Source organism: Patella vulgata, chromosome 7, assembly GCF_932274485.2.
Source record: "Patella vulgata chromosome 7, xgPatVulg1.2, whole genome shotgun sequence".
Lineage (NCBI taxonomy): Eukaryota > Metazoa > Mollusca > Gastropoda > Patellidae > Patella > Patella vulgata.
The window spans coordinates 33,317,704-33,334,552 of record NC_065885.2 but is presented as its reverse complement, the minus strand read 5'-3'; the positions used below and the strand labels follow the sequence as shown (position 1 = coordinate 33,334,552).

The following is a 16,849-nucleotide window of genomic DNA, read 5'->3' as shown; positions in this document are numbered from 1 at the left end:
CAGGATTTTAAACAGAAAATGATGGGGAATAATATCTGTTTCATCAATTACCATGGCCATATATGGTTATATATTCGTTGCCAAGGTTGGACACATTTGCCCACACAGCTTAATTTCCATGCATTCGTCTTTTACTTCTAGCAGTCAAAGGCACCGTTACCGGTTTGCCAAAATGTAAACCTCAGTTTTCTATCAGATCCTAACCAATGTTTTTTGATCCAACCTATAGGTGATGCTTAAGTTAAATGAGAATGAAAATTAATGGAAAGAAGTTCATACACAAAAAACCTACCTGAGACCAGTAGCTAGCATAGAGTCTAAGAGATCTCGTACATCACGAGTCATGTTCGGTCCTACAGCTTTAGCTAACATACTTATACAAGTAAATACAGCTGGATCGACAGTGAAGTTACGATGTTTTCTGAAAGACAAAAAGTATGATGTCTGTTGATTAACGTATAATTTCCACCTCTGAAACTTTATAGCAGAACCCTCTAAAGATGACTTCAAATTTTAATAATTCTTTATCATTGGAAATTAATCTACATTTATGAAGTTCTATGCAGACATCAATAAAGGAGCTTTGAAAAGTGATTAATATAAATCTAGACATTACTTTGCTGATAGATCTTTTGGTGGTAAAGATGTTCTTATAACCTCCATAATTCTAGGCAGTAAACGGAATATTTCTTCCTGTACTGCAATACCCAATAAACCAATGGCCTGAAATGCATGTGTTCTATCTTTCTCTCTTTTTAATATCAACAATAAAAAGTTAATAGTATCCACCAAATATCTAGTTAAAAAAAAGAAAATCAATTTAAACAGGACCATTTGGCTAAAATCTACCATTTTTGATTAGAGATATATGGCACAAATATGTCCATAAGATTTTCTAAATTCTGTATTGTAATTAAAGTAGCTAAGTCTGTAACTCAATATCATCCAAAGTCTTACACGTTGAAAATACGAATTACCAGGAAAAGGCAGGCTTCTGATATCCAATATTTAAGACAAAATAAACATTTTACCACTGGTACACAAATCGTGTACCATAGTACGTTTTAGCGTCATTTGCAACAAGTGACCAAAAAGAACGAGGCTAGACATATTCAACTGGAGAGCCTGCTTAATAGACTGGAATAACCAGACGCTAGAAATTGCTACAGGGTTGAGACACATGCTGTATTTTGCTGGACATAACTGATTTGAAATTAGAGTCAAAACGGAAACAATTGAATGTAAATCAGTTTATATACAATCAGATTACATTATTATATGTGTTTCGACCCATTTGGGTCAATTTTTAGGTCCCAAATATTAGCGATTTAGCTCCTTTAAGTGAAATACTTGTGGAATTATATTTTAGGCATGCTGTTTTTTGTTCTTCAGTTTGTCGATTGTTAAAACTGTGGTGTATGGAGAAGATCTGACACAAAATCCAGGAAAATAGTATTTACCAATATTCAAGAATGATATAACAAATTAAAAAAGATGGTACCGTATATATTACTTACGGAATAGGACTATCAATTTAAAAATATTGCCAATCATACTCAATAACTCTTATTAGCAAGATATTTTTCCAAACAATGTGACTATTTTAAGCATTATCCCAATTTCTATATACATTTCTATGTATATTATTAAATGCTTTTATGGCAAGTAAATTGACTGACAGTTAAGTTCTCCAGCAGGTATATTTCATTGCCAGTCAGCAGTCAGTTAAGACAAATAAATATTACTGAAAGGAGAGCCTTGTTACTTACATTCTAGAAAAGACTTGTGGATTAAAGGAAGCTAATCTTGGTAATACCATCAACATAGTATTTTGTATAAAACCACTTCTGCTACCTCGATGTCTTAACACTAAATTACACACCTACATGTAGAAATAAAAAAAAAAAATTAAAAAAATGTAATTGTATTTGAAAATCATTTTCATCTGAATTGTTGATTTGTATATTTCGAAAACATGAAAATATATTTTCAAATGAAGTATACTGAGGTCATAAAGATCCATTAAAGATCTAGATCCTTTTTATGTAGATTAATAATCCTCCATCAGATGTTCGAAATAAGTACTGTCGACAAGTAACAACCTCAAATATACTGTAGTAAAGTTTCTATACTGTTTCAAAATATTGATTTCTTTCTCACAAGTAATGATTTTTGACACTAATGCACACCATGTATAGTTAACAGTACTTGTTCAGAAAATCTGAGGGGAGGATTATTAATCTACATGAAAAGTTCTTCCAAATCCCCAAATTTGAAAAATATTATCTAACTAGAAGGAATAAAACCAGAACACAAAAATCGAGTCACAGAATAGTAGTTTCAAAGCATGCAAATGAGCACCCTGATTCAAAAGGCCATATCTCAGTCAATATTAATGCTAAAGTCGCATAAATTTACAGTTTGTATGTACTATAACATTTATTTTTTTCATAATATTCTGAGACCCGAAAACTTTCTTAGAATTTGGTCCACTTGACCCAGCTGTTACACATTAAATTATGCTAACATTCAGTAAAAACACTAATCTTGCTCAGTTCTTGCACACTGTGTTGTATAACAATCTAGAATATTATACCTTATCAAAGTTATTAGTCATCAACATTTTACAGGTTTTACTTTCAAAGAAGTGTGGTGTATTCTGTAGAATTCTGTACGAGCCTCCTCCCATCATCATCATCAAGGCTCGAGACTTATGTTGTATCTGATGAAAAGAGCTAAGACCTCCATGAGTTTTTGACTTGGTTGAGAATTCCTATAACAATATTAATGATAGAATTACATTTATATATTGACTCCATTTAAGGTAAAAATAATTTTCTAATCGCTCATTTAGCCTTGATCAGTCAAGTACAGTCTCCTCTTTGACTATAGCTAATATTAGTCTGTTACAAAAGTGTGAAAATGTTATAGATTTAATATTACAGAACAAAAGTGTGCCTTCATGTATACACTGTTTTTCAAAATGAGAGATAGCAAGTAGAGAGAGAGAGAAATGGGGTTTAACTTCCACTCGACACAAACTAGGTCATTTCAGGACTAACATATGGTTTAATTTTATTTCAACAACTCGCTTGCGCGTAGGGGTCTTTTAGCAGTGGGAGGAAACCGGAGGACCCGGAGAAAACCCACGAGGTTGGACAGGCGACCCTACTCCTTGTCACGTACAACCGGGGATTCGAAACCACACCAGTCGACTCAATGACAGACTTTATGATACAGCGCACGCACGCTAACCATTCAGCCATCCAACCCCCCAGATAGCAAGTAACATTACCAAGCTGTGTTTAATGTGAATAAACATTTCCATGTCAGTGAAAAGGCCAAATAGTCAAATCTAAAATATTACTGTGTAACGAACCTTAACATGTTTTTCATGTATATTCTGTTGAGCTGTTATATCTTCCATCTCTAGACGTAATCTCTGTTGGAAAATTAAATACAGATCATACCATAAATTTTATACAATTATCAAAAAAATATCTAAAAGACAATGCATAAAACCTGCTCAACTAGATGAGGTTTTATAAGATTTAAATATATACTAAGGCCCTAAGGGCTGTAATCCTTCAAGACATTTCTGATATTTCCATGAAGGAGAGGGGAATAATTCAGCAAACAAATTGATGAACATATCCAAATTCCAAATTCCAAATTCCAAAGTATGATTAAAATAAGATGAAAAATATAAAAGTTATGAAATCGATAATTTATTTTTTATGTATTTGTGCTATGTCCAACAACACAACCAATAAAAAAATCCACTGAATTGGTGACAATGTACATCCTTATTTAATGTGCTAGTATAAAACCAATACACCAAATACTAACACTAAAGCCTAATGTCAAAGCTAATCCAAAGTCTGAATTTTAGCACTGAACAGGGACAAATGAGGCCAGTGATTTAATATTATCTCATGCAAGATGGCCATTTATCTTTCTTCAAGAGAAGAAATCACACCATGGTTTTCCAATGAATTTATGAAAGTACAAAGATTGTGGTTAGAATTTCTCTTGAAGATCGTTCATCAAATTAATTAAAGAGAAAGGTGTTCTAGTTAAAGCATACCTCTCCTTCTACATTACTGCATCGTAATAATTCATTGATAATCAACAATGATCCATGCATCCAATCATCTTTAGTCATTTTTCTTTCTCTCAGTAAAGCATCATCTGCTACTTTCTGTGATTCATCATAACATTGCTATAAATAAACATATTTCAATTAAATCACTGATTCTATCAGCTGTGGACAAATTAATGTTGCTAAAATCAGTCACAATTGGTACTAGTATCTAAATAAAACCACAGGCGTATTAGCCTATTAGGCAGGGGGAGAGGGAGGCTGCAGGCCTTCCCAAATGGGCCCGCAGATGCAATTTAATGGCCCCATAAAGGCATATCTTCAGCAAAACTCAAAAGTACTATTTTTCGCCAATAAATCCGTGCACAAACTTTTATACTTTAGTGATCATATGCAGTCCTGTAAATCCAGGAATAAGATTATTGGTTTAAAAAAAAAAATTATAATCATATCTGTAAATTGTAATAAATGGTGAAATTCTGAACTATGAACCACATTAACAAATTAAATTTCAATGAATCTTACAAAATCTTATTGAGCACAGCTAAAACTACGTTAAAATGTACTCAAATTAATTATTTAATATTTAATTAAGAAAACATAATCAAAATATCAGCTGCATACAATATCTCAACACTAATAGATGGCTTGTTTATAGCATGTGAATAGGACATTTAATGTTGAAATTGCAAGGGATTCAAAATCCATCAAATCATTTAAAGCATTTTTTTCTTACCTTATACCATTGTGATCTTTGTGTTTCTTTAGTTTCTCTCTGTGATGTAACAGCTAAAGCAGCTTGAAGAGCTGACACTGCTGCTTCACGTACTGATGGCTGAAATATAGAAATTAAATTTTAAAATAACTATTCCGAACATTCATTACGACATCATCTAAATTAAGTCCATTTTCATCACATCCCTTAAGGTTTAGATGAAAGTTGCATACAAGTAAACCAAATTATGATTACTGCTTTTGGGAAAGTATCAAAAAAGTGATTATATACAACACAACCCAACAAGTTTCTAGTCTATATTACGGAAAAGGGGGAGGGGGGGGACTCATAAACGGAAGGTTGTAGATTGCAGAAAATCGATAAGTGTTAACAAGCCAATTGTTCACATACAGACAAATGGACAGGGGCAACGATATAATGCGTACATACAGAAATGTGAGCATATGATAAATTTGGGTCATGTGGCCAGCACTTTTAAGTGCCACTACAGTTTCTGAGAAGCAGAATATTTTGTTTACTCATGGCCTAAATACATACCTTTAAATCTCGTACAGCGTTAAATATAGTATCAAAGAACTGCTGAACTTGTTGAAAGAAGAATGTTGGTGTATTTACAGCTAATTCTTTTAGTACTAAAACCTGAAAATAAAACAACATATATAACAACAGTTAAAGATCTCATTTACAATGATTCTGTGTAAAATCTGAGAAATCACTTATTTGTAACTTAAAATTGTTAATTTAAACAATTGTTACTTTGAGTATAATCAGGTTACTCACTGGACCCACTAAACTTTTAATTTATCTGAAAAAATGACATTTCTAATGACCAGGCAAATCAAATTACCGATTGAAAAATTACATAATAATCCTGCAATAAATCAAATAAATTTATTATTTCATACTGTCAACAACTGTTTTGTCGCATGTTTATAAAACTGTGCTGTTGTCATAATCATACGGTGCATGGTAACTGTGGTCCGTATTAGAGAGATCATCCACAATTCCACATGCCAGACTAATGTGTCATTCATAATGGCGCGTGTGTTATGCATATAGGAGCTCAACTGCCGAAAAATATCTTATAAAAAGAAAGAAATCAATACTTACCGCAGCCATTCTCTTCATTTCATTGCGTTCAACAGTCAACCATTCTAGAGCTCTTTTCACTTCAAACTCTACATATTCAGCAGCATGTGTTCCTGATAGCAAAGCCAAATTACCTATTGCCATAGCTGCCATTTCCATGACACTGACATCATTGGATGGTAAAAGACTACGAAGGTAGTTGGTAAAACGAGTAACTCTTGTTGATGTGTTGCCAACATCAACTCCACTAAGACTAAGAGTGGCTGAAACAAAATGTCATGAATTGAAATATTATAATTTCATCCATGGAACATGAGAGATGGTGTTTTAGGCTTTGAAATCTAACTCTAATTAGCATGTGTATGGAACATCTTGTAAGAGACTGGTGGACAGTTTTTCTTTAACGAATGTGAAATATTTGTCGTGATTTTTTCGTGGCACAATCAATTTAACAATGAAAAAACACCTATAAGTTACCCGAGCCTAAGTGATATCAAATACTTTGTTGCAGTAAAGAAATGAAGTGGGGTTTCATATCCTAGTGTTCTGCTGTGGCAGGGCTAATGAAGATAGGTTGCAGTAAAGAACTGTTGTCTGTAAATTAAATACAGTTAAAAGACCAGGCATTTCATTTCCTTACCTATTGCTAAGATTCCTCCCTTTCTCTCATTCACATCACTACTAGACACCATCTCAAAAATATGATGGTTGAAGTTGTCCATGAATGAAGTGTGTTCTTCAGTTGGCATTTCTCGTAATTCTGTACTCACAAAGAGGTGCAAGTCATTGACAGTTTTATTCCTAATTTCTTCATTGCGGTTTTTAAGGCCAGTCACAAACTGGTACATTACTTGTGTAGTTGTCATCCTGTATTTATTTGTGTCAGACTTTTCAGATAAATGTAATACCAATGATTTACACCCTGGATTTGGCTTGGGTTATTCTACATGTTGTTCATTGTTGACTACACGTTTCACATCTAAAATAATTATCATTAATACAAAATCTGACTTAGATACCCCCAAAAATACAATTTTAAGGCATAAGCAAACTTCTTAATACAGCATATCACTTGCAACTTATAAGCCATTATATTTTAACAAAATGGAAAATCATGATTCTAGAATTTGAACACAATATGCTGAACAAATAAATACCAAATATCTCTGCATTGTATTGTTCATTGCCTTACCCTTTGACTGAAAGCCCCTCTCCCCCACCCCGAAGACGCCTAGGTCTCAAATCAAGTTACTTGCGAGAAGTATTTTCCATGAATGCTTCATATTCGGAATATTCCATGGCCAAGCAACATTTTTAAGGAAAATACAATATTAAAGTAATCGATTGAAAATTCCGGAAATGGAATTCTCCCAATCCCTTGAAAGATATCAATCTTGTAGGCCTATTCAGGTAGCATCTTGACCTATGGCTGCCATAACTACAAAAAAAAATCGGGAATCGCAGAAGAGAACTGGCAACGTTCAGGCGCCCGCGGACATACAACATACGCATCCCTCTAGAAAGAATTACAAAACGAAGTTATCTTTGACATCTAGGTATGCAACTGCAGGGTAGACAAAAAAATAGTTTAGGTTAGATCAAATATGATAAACAATCGGCAATTACATAAGTGATAGTTGGTTCTTGTATTAATTATTTTGATGTCCGTAAGTTTCGATAATTTTGCTGAGCATCCATTATGATCACGTGACTATCGAGGCCTTAAAATGGTTTATCTTTTCTAATGGAGTGGAAGCCACTGCTGTTTGGACAAATTTAAAATTAAATTATCAAAAGTGCAACTATATGAAGAAGAATTCTTTGTGAGTTGGTTAAAACCGAAAAAAATGTCCCTACCGCTACAAACAGTATCTATAACATCTATGCTACAAACGATTTACTCCACAAACTTTGTTATAATGAGGACAATCCAAGTCCATATTTTATATTTAATGGCAAATCGATGTTTCCGGTTCCGTCGAACTTCAGTTTTCACCATTAAAAATGTAATATTATTATGAATTTATATTAATAATATAGGAATTTGTAATATAGTATGTTTACTTCCTGATTTACGCATTTATATTTTGCACATACTGCCTCAATGTATATACATGTAAATGTACATTTCATTCACTTTTATGTATCTTTCATCTACTTTTTATATATTTTTCATCCATTTTTTTTTATGTTTTTTTCATCCACTTTATTATGTATTTAGCATATTGACTGTAATGTATAATTTACATGCTGCCCGAAAAGGGTGTTTTATGTAATAAAATCTATCTATTGGCGCTACTGCATTTTCGTACACCTAGCATAGCCTTTCCCGTTGTCGTTAATTGATATTGAAGGAATGAAGGAGATTGTAGGCCCTTATAGGTTTACAGTAACCGGGCCTTAGTTTAGACCTGAACTAGTAGGCCCTCTACAGCCATTTATCACCCATATTTTTAGATATTTTTACTTTAGGACTCTAGGCTACTTATATTGACTTTCGAATTCCGAAGATTTTTTTGTTTTGTTTTGTGTTTGTCCAATCCCATTGCAACTGTGTATAAAAGTCACCCGGTAAATAACCCCATTCCAGCTTGTTCGAACCATATTGGGTGGTAGTTCCTAAAGGAACTAATTGGGGAGCCACCTAGCAGTAATATGTTGGTTTAAACACCTGAATATCCCATGTTGGATCATGGTGTTGTCAGAGAAAGGTCATCATGATTTTTCTATGTGGCATAACAGTAGTGCTGAGTATTGCCACTGCAGTCATGATACGATACATATTGGGATTCAGGTACTATGATACAATTCGTAAGCTTATCCCAATTCATAATCAGGTCAATATTTAACAAGAAAACAAGAGGATAAATGAATAATTGATATAATATTCAGTCCCTACTGATCTCGACGAAATAAGACTGTTTTATATCACGATAAATGTGGATTGAAATAAGGACCAAAACCATTTAAGATTGTTTGTGTACCTATGGATAATGTGTGACGTGAATGGACTAGCACAGAACCAAAAACAGGAATAACAGATGAACAGTGCAAAACACAGACAAGGTCTTGAATTATCCAGAATATGATAATGTTTAGTATTTTTCCTTTTTCAAGATAAATTTTGTAAGTGTTTTGCACTTTAAAATTATAAAATTTATCTGTATTTAGTGTGAATTAAGGTTAAATTCTTTGAAATTCTGGTTTTATAACATTTAAATTGACTGACAGGCCATTTCTCCAGCTAGTCGCTCAATTTCACTATCGGTACATAAGTACTACTAGTCAGTCAAAAATAAGTTGGCAAACATGACTAAGTAAAACAAGAATCCTGGTGTTATTTTAAATGTATGTTTAGTGGTGAGTGGTGACTCATGAGTGGTTTGTTACTGTACATTGTAAATGATACACTTTATCGTATCTGGTCATATGATATTTTTTTTAGTGTAGTAACCAAGGTATGTGCAGCATTAATGGCTGATTAAAGGAAACATAACCTATTACATGTAGGTAAACACTTAATGCGTTATTGTTTTTACTGGCTTACTTCATCTTTTTCAGTATCATTCAGTCTTTTATTCATTATCTTAATAAATATATTGACCTGAAATAAATTATTATTTTCTCATTTTAGTTTCCATATGGTTATACTTACATGTTATACTAATATACTAGTGAAAAATGAATGAATTATTGAAGCTTTAGCAGCTATCACCAGCCAACAAGCACTAAGCACATGTAGATCAAATCAGTAATTTTCAAATAATTATATTCAAGGCAATGTTGCACAAAGCACAAGTAAAACCCACAAGTAAGAAATTTTTTATGTAGCTCTCTCTTTATTAACGTTTGTGCATACTTAAGCTTATAGCAGTTAATGTAATAGTCTATCTGCCTATTTGATTTATTAAATTATGTCTATTCCAATTATTAAACCTGTGTTTTGCTGGTAGAGCTCTGCATTATATTTGATGAAAGTCCCATAGGCTTTACTTTTGAAGCTCAACACTGTACTTAATAATTTTAAACATTTTTAGGAATTTCTCAAATTTTCTGACATTTTATTTTAGCTTCTAATTAGCTATTAGGCCACATCAGACTTCAGACTTGAAACAAAAATGGATTATGCTTTCTTAGACGCGGTTACCAATACCTCAGATGAGAGTGATGAGGAGACATCAGAAAATAAGAAGTTGTTCTTTATGGCCTCAGCTCTGGGGCATATCAATCGTCTTAAAGAATATTTGGATGATGGGATAGATATTGAAACAAAAGATTATGTATTTGGAGAAACAATATTTATTCGAGCTTGCAGGTTAGTGTTCTCTTATAATGAATAAATCTAATTTATTATAAAGTGATATGTGAATTTTTATAATTCAACTTATGTCTCTATGCTACATCAATTCTTCCCAAATATTGTTTTAGCCTTTCAAAGCTTCTAAAACACTTTATCATCTTGAAAATTTATCACCTGTCTCTTTCTAGTGTATTGTCTCTTGATATGATAATTCTCATGTATGCAGTGGCGGCGCCAGCCGTCGGTGATTGGGGGGTCAAAGCTGGGGCAAAGTCCAAGGTTAAGGGGGCAAAGGCACGAGCTTCAACTAGGCGTAGGGGGCCTCCCCCAGAAAATTTTGAAAAACAGGTTGCCGGAAATGCAGCCTGGCAGTATTTCAGGCACTGATCGATGAGGTAAAGTTTCAAACGAACGGACTTGCGAATCACGACGAAGCCAACTCACGAGCGTCAAAGTAGGGAGTCCTCCCCCAGTAAATTTTGAAAAATAGACTGCTGGAAATGCTGTCTTACAGTGTTCTTTCAGGCACCGATCGTCGAGATAAATATATCTGCCCAGATACCGTTCGTCGCCTGATCACTAGTTTATCCGACTAGAGAACAAAATGTCAAATGAACGAACTTGCGAACCTCAACGAATTCCCCTTGTGAGTGCCAAAGTAGTGAGTCCATTGGGGACCTCGCCAAGAAAATTTTGAAAAATAGACTGTCGGAAATGCTCTACAACATGCAAGTTTATGACTGAGTGGGGATGTGGGATTTATTCACCGTAGAAGGTATTGATTACCGAAACGTATCACAAATACTTTTTTTTATTTTCTAAAATAATTCGGGGGGGGGGGCAAACAGAGGGCAGACCAGATTAATGGGGGGGGGGCAAATGCCGCCACTGCACATATGTTATGAGCATCCACTTTTAGGTAAATACAGGTTAGGGCAGCGATGGCTAAATGTTTTGCCCAGCGTGGCGAAATTTAGATTTTTTTAATATTATATTTTTGTTAATGGCATGTCATATACATGTATATATGTCTATTTTAGTTTTAGCCAGTTTTAGGTATATGAAATAAAATATTATATTACGCATCTTTTGATTACTAATTAGGGCTTAACCAATAAACATACTGCATTCTTAAATATTTTATTGGACCAATCTTGCTGGTTTTCCCCTGGCCAATATCTGTTACAATATATATAGCAATCAAAACCGCAAGAGAGAGTCAAACATTCAGATTAAATTTGTGTAGTTCAAGATCACCATCCTAATAATGTTTTTATGTTTTGTGAATTTCAGACATGACCATGTTGACATATTGGAATTTGCACATTGTAGAGATGCCAATGTGAATGCTGCTTCAAATAGTGGAGAAACAGCTCTACACGTTGCCACCATGAACTCCAGTTACTTATGTTTGAAATATCTTCTTAGTATACCCCAAGTTGAAATAGACTTTCGAGATAAACTTGGACAAACTCCATTGATGGTAGCAGCATTTAAAAGTAGCGTACAGTGTGTGGAGCTGCTGCTCTCTGCCGACTGTGATGCCAATCTACAAGACTGTCATGGACGAACAGCATTACACCGGGCGTTAGATCCTTATGATAACTTTTTAGGGAAACAAAATGCCTGCCTGTGTGTTGAGTTATTAACTGAAACAGACTGTGATATTAATCATACAGATTTAAATGGAGACACTCCATTACATATGGCAATAAAGAAGTATAACTGGAAAGCAGTAAAATGGTTGATATCAGAAAACTGTGATATTGACAAGCAAATGCGCAGTGATAAAGATCTGGCCATTTTCTCCCAAACTAAATTACCGGCGGTTCCAACTTCCCCTTTCCTTCTAGCGCTCAATTTTCTCAATGGACGATTTATTAAATATTTAATATTATGTGGTTGTTCATATTATGAATATGCACACTTTATTACTTACTGTGATAAAAATGCCGTTATTTATGAATTTTTAGAAAATGCATTCAGTTCACCCAGAAGCCTAAAAGAAAACTGTAGAAAGGTTATTAGAAAAAGTCTTGGGAGGCCGATCTATGATAAAATTCATTCCTTACACATACCTGAAATCTTGCGAGACTTTTTGCTTTTGAAAGATTTGAATATTGACTGACTTTATCATATTAGCTGAACCTCTATGATTGATGTGAAAACAAAACAAACTATTAAATTGGGTTGTTCTGATATGTTATTTAAACGAGTGCTTGTAAAATTAAAAATCTCTTGTTTTAAGTATAATGTTTAAAGTTTATTACATTCATATTCATATAAGGGAGATAATCAAATTCAGGGATAAATCAGAATCCTCTTGTCAATATATCCTTAATTAAATAGTAAAGGCACGAAACAAAAATGAAATGAAATGGGGTTTAATATCCTACTGTTCTGCCCCGACTGGTCTATGGAAGACGGACATATGCCATACAGTGTGCTATGAGAGAAATTTTACTCAGACAGCAGCACTATGGCCATTCGTATGACTAGACAGCTGTTTTTTTTCAGACCCTCCGTCCTTCACCACTGACAAGCGGAAACCTTGATGAAAAATCATGATGAACTTTATCATCCAATGCAGGGGTCTTAGCCACTGTGGCTCTGGTAAGAAACAAAGATTCTATACCATGCCTATTTTTCTTTCTTTTACTCCAATAGCAACTCTTTATTATGGCCATCATAATATATATTTTGTAACAAGGCTGTTTCTGCCATAAAATATATGTTGAAGTGATGAAATAATTAAATTTTTTTTTATTTTTAACAGATCTGGACATTGGTCCTCTTTTCAAATAACTGTTGATTTCAGTGGATGAAAGTGCTTTACTATCTGTCAACAGGACGCAATACTCACTATATTATTACATAATCATGTCTACCATTTTGTTAATGAATACCATAGACTTAACTGTCTAATAATAACGTTGAGTGGTGTATATTACGACCTGTTGACAGAATGTATTGGCCCTGTCTATGTCACAACCATAATGACTATGGTATATCTTTTGCATAATGTTGGGTTTCGCCATCCAGATTTGGTCAATTGGGTGATGCTTGTCGAGATTTGTTCAAATAAAGTTACTTGGTCCGAATTTAGTTGTTTTCAACCTTTTTCCCTTAACCAACAAAATTGATAGTTATGTTGCCTGGGTTGTGTTTATTCAGATTTGTGCCGGGCAGAGGCATCTTAATTGAGAAAATTTATGTATTTGTGACTTCTTGTAAACTACTTGATGACTTTCAACAATATTTGGCAGGTATGTTTGTCCTGATTTGTTCTAATAAAGTTCCTTGGCCCCAGAGGGTCAGTGCAAGGCACTTGTAGAGTTAACTTCTTTAGAAATTCATTTACATGTAGATTGCTTTGCCAGGATATTTAAAATTGCCGTATGTTGTGGGCATTTGTATTCTGTGAAACTTTCATTGCCACCATTCTTTTTATCAATGGGTGATTAAAACCATCCACACTCTTGTTTAAATGAAATATATTTTTTCTGTATATTAAATAAATACAATTTATCTGTGAATTAAATAAATATAATTTATCTGTAAATTAAATAAATATAATTTATCTGTAAATTAAATAAATATAATTAAATAAATATTATTTACCATTGAAATTTACCACTGGTATATGGTGGAAAAAATAAGATGGGTACATCATTTTAGTTTTTAAATAGAAATGATGTGAGGTTTAACATCCTACCTTTCTGCACCAACAAGGAATACACCATGAAGTGTGCGATGGGGGAAATTTTGGACGGACAGCAGATCTTCTGTCTACACTTTATAAAATTCCAACTGACAATGGTTCTTTTATGTGTATGTCAAATTGTACACAGAACCTGGGGGGGGGGGGGGGTTATCCCATCTGAACGACCAGTGGCTGTTGCTGGTCAGACCCTCTGTCCCGAAAGCACTAACACAGGGGGAAACCAGACTGAAAACGCAAGAGGACCTTTAAAGCCAGAGGACCTTTATCCGTGAGATCAGTAAAATGTATTAAAATATTGCCAACAAGTGTATATTGGTAATATGCTGAGCCAAAGTTCTACCCAAAACTGACATAATGAAACCAATATAATGCTGTTTATAAAACATCCATTTCTTAAAAATGCAATATAAAAAAGATAAATCTGCATATTGTAGGTCTTACTTTAGGCCTGAAATGTTATCTAAATTATTAATTAGACATTAATTAACTTATCCAGACCATAATCAACTCGATGCCATCGTTAGCTTGCAATATGTAGTGGATTTGAATACATTTTGTGATGGATAATTTAACATAAAAATGGATTATCGAGACTTTGTTTAGACTTTGTGTTTATTATCCAACCTTAGGAATGACGATCGAAGCTAACCTAAAATTGACTTACTAATATCTTGGTTCAGAGTAAAGCAATTTGACTGAAATTTTCAGCATTTATTTTTTAACTATTATTGCGAGAACTGTCAGCTCTTTATCTAATCTTACCCAATGCCCCTTTAAATACTATTTTTTTTTTAAAATTGAAAATCACTTATTTTTTTACATTGAAGGAGATTATAGCAATTCGCAAAGCCAAAATTTCAGCATTATTTTCAAGAACCTATTTTTAGTAATTAAGCTAGGAAACAGATAATACAAACCACACGAGAAAAAAAAATGATTCTCTGTCCGACTCCGCCTTGTTTTTGTCCTTACCTATACTCATAAATGCAATCTAAACAGATGTGATTTTTGTTCCGTTTGTTCTGTTAGTCACTGCAATAGATCCTTTTGTACCTGTCATTTCTCGCCACATCTGACAAAGTTATTTAATCCAACACTACTTTAAATGGAATTTTGCCAGGCTGTAGTTATGTCCCTTGTCTTTTACGCAAAATGTGAACCCTCATCACAGTTTAATTTTGGTACGCAGCGGACCTTCCATAAAAACAATATTGAAAAAGAAGAATGAATAAATAATGTATATAGAAATCGTATAAAATAATTAAAAAGCAATTTATATAGATAGAAAACAAAAAATAATTAAAAAGTAATTTATATAGATAGAAAACAAAAATATAATTAAAAAGTAATTTATAATGATAGAAAGCAAGGCGATTGATTGCTTATTTGGAATTCAGTTAGGCTATATTGAACAACATTGAAGTTGTATTCACGAAAACGCGTTTAATATTTTTAAAATATTTAAAATCTATGGCTGGCGGAAGCAATTCTTGATTAGGGGAGCTACCGTCCTAGGACTTTAGGCGGGGATCACGTGGCTAAGTGGGTAAGACGCTGGCTCGCTAGCCTGGAGGTCGGGTGTTGGCCGAGAAAGTTCATCCAGATTTTCCCGCGTGGGTTCCCCTTGTCAGTGATGCAGGCAGGACGGAGGTCCTGACAAAGACAGCTGTCTAATCGTTCGGATGGTATGAAAAACCGAGGTCCCGTGTACATATTGGCGTGCACGTAAAAGATCCCTTGTTCCCTCATAGCTCACTGTATGGCGGGCGTATGCCCGTCTTCATTAGCCCAGTTTAGGAGCAGAACAGTAGGACGTTAAACTATGGTGGCTGAAAGCGTCCATTTAGATCGGCGGGTTTCTAGATACAACGCGAGAGTCGCCGTTAAGCCAGCACGACGAAAAAGGCGCCGATCGGCGACTTTTTCGTCGTACTAGCTTAACGTCGACCCGCGACATTCACAACACGAGAGTCACCGTTAAGCCACGCGACGAAAAAGTCGACGAAAAAATCGGCGACTTTTTCGTCGCTCTGGCTTAACGGTGACTCTCGCCTCGGAAGTTTACTTCTTGTATATAAAATCATTTTCAGTGACACTAGGGCAAATTAAAATTTATGAGTGTTACAGACACGTGTACTTTCAAAACCTGTTTAATTACACTGGAATTAGATTTAAAATGTACACGTCTTGATATCACTAAATATTTCCCCATTGATTTAATGTTAATTCTCGTATATTAGACCGGCTCTAACTTTTTCCCAAATTTTCGTTGGGTAGAACGCTTTCTGCCACAGATGGAGCAACATGTGGCAAACTCTTGCACAAAAGCATGTATGAGGTTCACCATGAAAAACTTGAAATACACAAGCTGGAAGTAGAGACAAGTCAACATGCAATTTTCGGCCCTACATTTCAACCTAACCGACCTCTCAAAATCATGAATATTCACCAAAACCTGGCAGAAAATGTATTTTCAAATCCCTTTCTTCGATTCTACACCAAAAAATCGCCATGCAAAAGGGGGAAAAGGGAAAGGGAGAGAAAGATTAAAAATAACTTTCGCTCTACATTGGTGGGTGACGGCGTAGAAATATTTGGTGATCTGTGTGCGTAAAATGTAGCCATTGCGCATGTAACTAACTATAAACTTCCGAGGCGAGAGTCGCCGTTAAGCCAGAGCGACGACGGGTTTCTAGAAGCAACGCTAGAGTCGCCGTTAAGCCAGCACGACGAAAAAGGCGCCGATCGGCGACTTTTTCGTCGCGTGGCTTAACGGCGACTCTCGTGTTGTCAAAGTCGCGGGTCGCCGTTAAGCTAGTACGACGAAAAAGTCGCCGATCGGCGCCTTTTTCGTCGTGCTGGCTTAACGGCGACTCTAGCGTTGCTTCTAGAAACCCG

General features: G+C 34.6%; 2 protein-coding genes across 5 annotated transcripts in view; one reads left to right on the top strand and one right to left on the bottom strand.

The window, feature by feature from the left end:
- The window catches only part of LOC126827035 (serine/threonine-protein kinase mTOR), a 41,463-nt gene extending 33,828 nt beyond the window's left edge, over positions 1-7,635 (bottom strand). Inside the window, exons 1-11 of the mRNA XM_050556191.2 lie at positions 7,554-7,635; positions 6,568-6,906; positions 5,949-6,190; positions 5,376-5,477; positions 4,839-4,937; positions 4,088-4,222; positions 3,380-3,442; positions 2,597-2,773; positions 1,770-1,882; positions 617-796; positions 293-421 (exon numbers count right to left, since the gene is read on the bottom strand). Coding sequence (XP_050412148.1) covers positions 293-421; positions 617-796; positions 1,770-1,882; positions 2,597-2,773; positions 3,380-3,442; positions 4,088-4,222; positions 4,839-4,937; positions 5,376-5,477; positions 5,949-6,190; positions 6,568-6,793 — 1,466 coding nt within the window. The 5' untranslated portion in view covers positions 6,794-6,906; positions 7,554-7,635. The remainder of the gene's footprint in view (positions 1-292; positions 422-616; positions 797-1,769; positions 1,883-2,596; positions 2,774-3,379; positions 3,443-4,087; positions 4,223-4,838; positions 4,938-5,375; positions 5,478-5,948; positions 6,191-6,567; positions 6,907-7,553) is intronic.
- A 249-nt stretch (positions 7,636-7,884) lies between these two features.
- LOC126827052 (serine/threonine-protein phosphatase 6 regulatory ankyrin repeat subunit B) lies at positions 7,885-13,838 on the top strand. Of its 4 annotated transcripts, XM_050556231.2 has the most exons (5): positions 7,913-7,933; positions 9,373-9,433; positions 9,562-9,738; positions 9,998-10,242; positions 11,521-13,838. In XM_050556231.2, exons 4-5 carry the CDS (start codon positions 10,046-10,048, stop codon positions 12,353-12,355), a joined length of 1,032 nt encoding a protein of 343 aa, XP_050412188.1. In that variant the 5' UTR covers positions 7,913-7,933; positions 9,373-9,433; positions 9,562-9,738; positions 9,998-10,045; the 3' UTR covers positions 12,356-13,838. The 4 variants fall into 4 exon arrangements, with proteins under 4 accessions (XP_050412187.1, XP_050412188.1, XP_050412186.1 ...); XM_050556230.2 differs by lacking the exon at positions 9,373-9,433 and having other exon boundaries at positions 7,885-7,933; XM_050556229.2 differs by lacking the exons at positions 7,913-7,933; positions 9,373-9,433 and adding an exon at positions 8,127-9,020.
- The last annotated feature ends 3,011 nt before the right edge of the window (positions 13,839-16,849 follow it).

Coding starts and splice junctions, on each gene's coding strand:
- LOC126827052 (XM_050556230.2), top strand. CDS start 10,046: ATGGATTATGCTTTCTTAGACGCGGTTACCAATACCTCAGATGAGAGT. Junction 10,243..11,520: donor ATATTTATTCGAGCTTGCAG/GTTAGTGTTCTC, acceptor TGTGAATTTCAG/ACATGACCATGTTGACATAT.